The sequence below is a fragment of the Rhincodon typus genome, chromosome 36 (assembly GCF_021869965.1).
Source record: "Rhincodon typus isolate 14 chromosome 36, sRhiTyp1.1, whole genome shotgun sequence".
NCBI classification, from domain to species: Eukaryota; Metazoa; Chordata; class Chondrichthyes; order Orectolobiformes; family Rhincodontidae; genus Rhincodon; species Rhincodon typus.
The window spans coordinates 17383680-17389237 of NC_063367.1; the positions used below are offsets into that span (position 1 = coordinate 17383680).

At 41.5% G+C, this 5558-nt stretch overlaps 1 protein-coding gene across 2 annotated transcripts in view; it reads left to right on the forward strand.

Annotated features, from left to right (window-relative positions):
* Nucleotides 1-5558, forward strand: part of LOC109929142 (dual oxidase 2-like) — a 702670-nt gene that overhangs the window by 690204 nt on the left and 6908 nt on the right. For both annotated transcript variants that reach the window (XM_048617209.1, XM_048617211.1), the window contains exons 30-31: nt 1287-1519; nt 3440-3598. In XM_048617209.1, coding sequence (XP_048473166.1) covers nt 1287-1519; nt 3440-3598 — 392 coding nt within the window. The remainder of the gene's footprint in view (nt 1-1286; nt 1520-3439; nt 3599-5558) is intronic.

The window sequence follows — 5558 nt, forward strand, 5'->3', positions numbered from 1 at the left end:
TCCTGCTCCTCTGATGCTGCCTGGCCTGCTGTGTTCCTCCAGCTCCACACTGTGTTATGGCACAAATGATGCAGGGTGACATATGTGTTACAGTGTGGTAAATTTATTGAATTTTATTTTAATCTTTAATGGGATGTAGTTATGGCCAGCAAGGCCAGAATTTATTGCTTAATCCTAACTGTCCTCGAACTGAGGGACTTGTTAGACCATTTCAGCAGGCAGAGAAGAGCCAACGACAGTGCTGTGGGTCTGGAGTCACATGTAGTCCAGACTGGGTAAGGACGGCACGTGCCTTCCCTAAAGAATAATAGAGAACCAGGTGGGTTTTATAATAATTGAAGTTACTTTCATGGTCACCATGGCTGAGACTGAACTTTCAATCCATATTTATTATCCATGGCAGTGTAAGCTTCATATGGAATGGGGTTGGGGGTGTTGGTTATCTTAGACAGCTGGGTTGTAATGCAGGGTGACACCAACAGCATAGGTCATAGAATCTCTACAACGGGGAAGTAGGCCATTCAGCCCATCAAGTCTACACCAACCCCTTGAAGGGTATCCCACACAGACCCACCCCATCTCTGTAACCCTACATTTCCCACGGCCAATCCACCTAACCTGCACATCTTTGGACTGAGGGAGGAAACCTGCACTGAAACATGGAGCACGTGCAAACTCCACACAGACAGTTGCCCGAGAGTGGAATTGAACTGAGGTCCCTGGCACTGAGAGGCAGCAGTGCTAACCACTGAGCCACCATGCTAGCATGGGTTCAATTTCCACACTGACTGATGTTGCCATTGAGGATTCTGCATCTCATCCTCTCTCCTCATCTGAGACATAGTGACCCTTGGATAAAACCTTCAGCAGTTGTTTCTCTCACTCTCTCTTTGAGAGAGCAGCCCAATGATATGGTAAGACTGTGGAACTTTACCTTTAAATATGGAACTACATGAATTATGGGTAAACCTATGGTATCTATGGAGTTGTGTGGCAGGAACTGTTATTTTTAAGATTTTATTTTATCCATTACTCACGAAGAGATACCTAGCATAATTAACAACATTCAAACTCAAGTTTGTGTTTGCGAAATATGACGCAAAGTCATCAAAGTCAAGAAAGGAAGAATAACTTGCAATGAGGTTGTGTTTTTCCTGAACTGAGGACATTGCGCTGGGATTGTAGCCAGGGGAGTGATATCTGAACAGTAGCCCCAGTTGGAAGATATGCTGAGGTCCTCATCTTCACTGCCAGCTACTTAGCTGTTTATTTTTTCTTGGTTGCAGGTGTAACTTATCTTGAATTTAAACGGCCCCAGGACTTTGAGTACAAGTCTGGGCAGTGGGTGCGTATCGCATGCATATCCCTGGGCGCTAATGAGTACCATCCTTTCACACTGACCTCGGCCCCAAATGAGGACACTCTCAGCCTCCATATCAGGGCTGTGGGGCCCTGGACGACAAAGTTACGAGAAACTTACTCACCAGAGAACGTCGGAAAACTCGGAGGCAACCCGAAGGTAAAACTAGCATTGAGTAAGAAGGTAAAACTAGCATTGAGTAAGAAGCAAGTGAAAGTAAATGCAATGAATTCACAGTGAAGCTATTCATCAATGTACTTTGTCACAAAGGGATAAGTTTGGAAAGCCTATTTCAGTGGCCAATTTGCACACAGCAAGTTCCACAAAGAGCTACAATGATCAGGAAAGACTCCCTATCTCATCTGAACATTTACATTTTGAGCCTGAAGTCATTTGAGAATTTGCAAAGATGTAATTCAGGAACTGTCACACATTTTCATTTCAGGCTTCCTGAGTGTGTATTTGCTGATTATTAATGTATATCAAACCTCATCGTCGCCAAAGCAGACTGCAGACCACGACTTGAAGTTGGATGTGATCAAGTTAAAGGGAAAGCAGTTACAGTTGAAAATGTACAGCGGCTGTAAATGTGAAAGCTATTGTGATAGTTTAAATCAGGAGAACAACTCGATGATTTTAGATTTTTTAAAAATTCCATTCATCTGATGTAGGCATCACTGGCCAGCATTTCATTGCCCATCCCCAGTTGCCCACAGAATGCCTTTAAAAACTATTTAGTCCTTTAGGGAAGGAAACCTACCCTCCTTACCCTGCCTGGCCTAAATATGATCTCTAGATTCTCAGAAATGGCATTGATATTTCACTATCCTCTGAAATGGCCCAGCTAAGACATGCAATTGTACTCAAAAGTCAGTGACATACCAGCACATCTCAACAAATAAGAATGAGCAATTAGTACCAGCATTGACAGTGATGTCCATAATGTTGTAAAAATTGTTCCAAAATGTCTTCTATACTTAATCTATGACTTACCCACTAATGGAATTTTAATGTGCTCAGTTTGCATTAAGATCCATCATTTGCCTTGAGGGTAATACATTTATTCTGATACCATAGCCTACATGTTCATTACCGAAAGCATTGTTTATCACAGCAAATGTCAAGTTATCAAAATGAAATGATTGAGAGGCTCTTAAATCTGAATCTAGTGAAGCAGTGGCAAGGCAACTCCCAGCTGAGTTTCAGGATCATGGAAGAACACAGCATAGGAGGTTGCTAATCAAGCCTACCCTGTCAGTGTTGGCCCTCTGATCGAACCACACAATTAATCTGATCCCCCTGCTTTTCCCCCTAAAACTCGAATTGTGGTTCAAGAAGTTGGCAGTGACCTTTCCTCAGAACTGAGTTAACTCTGATTTCTCTCCACAGATGCTGCCAGACCTGCTGAGCTTTTCCAAAAATGTTCTGTTTTTGTTTCCAATGTTCTGGGAACTTGGGTTCAAATCCCAGCATGGCAACTGGTGGAACATAAAATTAGTTCATAAATTTGGAATAAGCTGGTCTCGGCAACAGTGCCATGCAGCTGTCATCAAAGCACTAACAACCTCCAGGGAAGGAGATATGCCATCCTTACCCAGTCTGGCCTATATGTGACTCCAAGTCTTACAGTAATGTGGTTGATTCTCAACTGCCCTCTGAAATGGCCTTAGCAGTCAGTTCAGTGCGAGGTTAAGTAGGGATGGGCATCAAATCCTAGCCTTATCAGTGATGCCCTTATCCCTTGAAAGGAGAAAAGTTTTTTTAAAAATTAGGATCACAAACAGAAGTCGCTGGAAAAGCGCAGCAAGTCTGGCAGCATCTGTGAAGGGTAAAAACAGAGTTAGGAAGGGTCACCGGACCCGAAACGTTAATTCTGTTTTTTCCTTCATAAATGCTGCCAGACCTGCTGAGCTTTTCCAGCAACTTCTGTTTTTGTTCCTGATTTACAGCATCCGTAGTTCTTTCGGTTCTCAAAAAAATTTAGTCTGGATCTGGATCAAAAGTTACATTTTCAAAGTGCGAAATAATTGCATATTGAATACCTTCCGACTGACACAAAACTTTCCTGTGTCCTTGCAGATATACTTGGATGGGCCTTTTGGTGAGGGCCATCAAGAATGGAACCAATTTGAGGTGTCTGTTCTGGTTGGGGGAGGCATTGGCGTTACACCATTTTCATCAATTCTCAAAGATCTCGTCTTCAAGTCATCTGTGTTCAGCAAGATAGCCTGCAAAAAGGTAACCAAGAGAAATCTGCTATTGCAGGCTCTTTTACAAACTTGTTCTGCTCTTACTGAGGTAGGATTGAGGACAACAATCATCTCTGACTCTGACAAACACTGTTTAATGTTAAGATCACACTTGATGGTGAAACTGAACAAGTCAGATTCCAAAGTAAAACATGGCTAGGTGGACCATAAGTTTCTATTTTGTGGTTTGGTTACCATATTGACCAGTCAGTGAACGTATTGACGAGAGGCTGCCAATATATTTTGACTAAATGAAAATAAGCTTAATACATCAAAGATAAACCAAAGGTATATGTAACAGTTTGAAAAGATCTCATCATAAATACCAAAAAAGGAAGATTCAACCCTTCTCCCCAGCAATATCATGTACAGACACTCAACCCCAGTGAAGTAGCATTCCCAAATTTACTGCTTAACTTCTTACTCAACTGATGAGGTTGCGAGTGTTACTTTTCAGCAACTTTCTGCATATTCTCCAGATGCAATTATCAGCATCTCTTCCTGAGATACACTGAGTAACTCACTGATTTTTCAGAAAATCTAAGGGCTCTTTTTTCCAACCTTGTTTACTTGTCCTGCTGAAACAGGTTAAGACTTCTCCCTAGCTCTGTGGATCTCAAAATTGCCAAAAATTAACCTGCCCTTCTGCTGGTAAGAATCTTCTGAACTCAACTTACTTGTGGTGTCTGGTCTCTCCCACTCTTGCCAGGAAAGAAAAAAGACAATAACAAGTACCAATTATCTCATCAGGTTACTTATTGAATCATTTAGCTTAAAATCATATGATATCTTGGAAAGACTGTTAGTTCACTGTTCCAAATGACTTTCTGACACATTTTTAAAAAAAAAATCAGACCTTCACAGCACTGAAAGACAGACTCCTCTCAAATTTCAAATCTAATGTTGAGCTTACTCTTTGTACACCTTCTTTGCAGCTGTAACTTTGTATTTCTCACTCTGTTCCATTATCCTATGATCTTTGTATGTTTGTTGGTATGATCTGCCTGTACTACACACAAAACAAAACTTTTCACTGTACTTAGTTACATGTGACAATAATAAATCAAATCAAATCAAAATTTACATTTACATTAGAATCTAACTTCCTAAAAAAATAATATTATTAACTTGCAGTACGATTATAATCAAAACTACGTCTTATGTCTTCTGAACTTGTATGTCCAAGGATAGGTTTAGACACCATCAAATGTGATTCCAATTCAATCTCTAAATTTAAAACTTGGGCCAAGCTAAATTGCCCGTAGTGCCCAGGGATGTTTAGGTTGGGTGGCTTAGACATGGGAAATGCAGGGGTAGGGAAATAGGTCTGGGTGGGATGCTCTTGTGGACTTGTTGGGCCAAATGGCCTGTTTCCACACTGTAGGGGTTGTATAATTCTATGATTCTATGATGATTGAGATGTTTCTAATGCACCATCTGTTTTGCTTAGAGAAAATACGTAATTTTACAGCATAGAAAGAGGTCATTGAGCGTATCATGTCAATGAAGGTTCTTTGACAAGAGGTCCCCTGCCCCCACCCTAGTTTGACTATCTGTTCTTTCCAGTCTGGCAGGTAGACACACCATTGTTCTGCCATTCTCACATTCTGATCACTTGATCTGAACTATCAACATCTTTTCTCCACCACCACCCTCCACCCTACCACACCCCACCTTCCCCCCCACTATAGCATAAATGCTGCTCCCTTCCACACTTCACTTCAGCTCTGATGAGAATTATCTAGACTCAAAACTTTAGCTTGCTCTCTCTCCATTGAGGCTGTGATCTGCAGCCTTTGTTGTTTTCAGTACAGATTCCAGCATTTGCAGTAATTTACTCCTACCTAATTATTACCAGCTCCTTCTCCCAAGCCCTGCAAAATGTAAGACAACAAGGTGCAGGGCTGGATGAACACAGCAGGCCAAGCAGCATCATAGGAGCAGAGAGG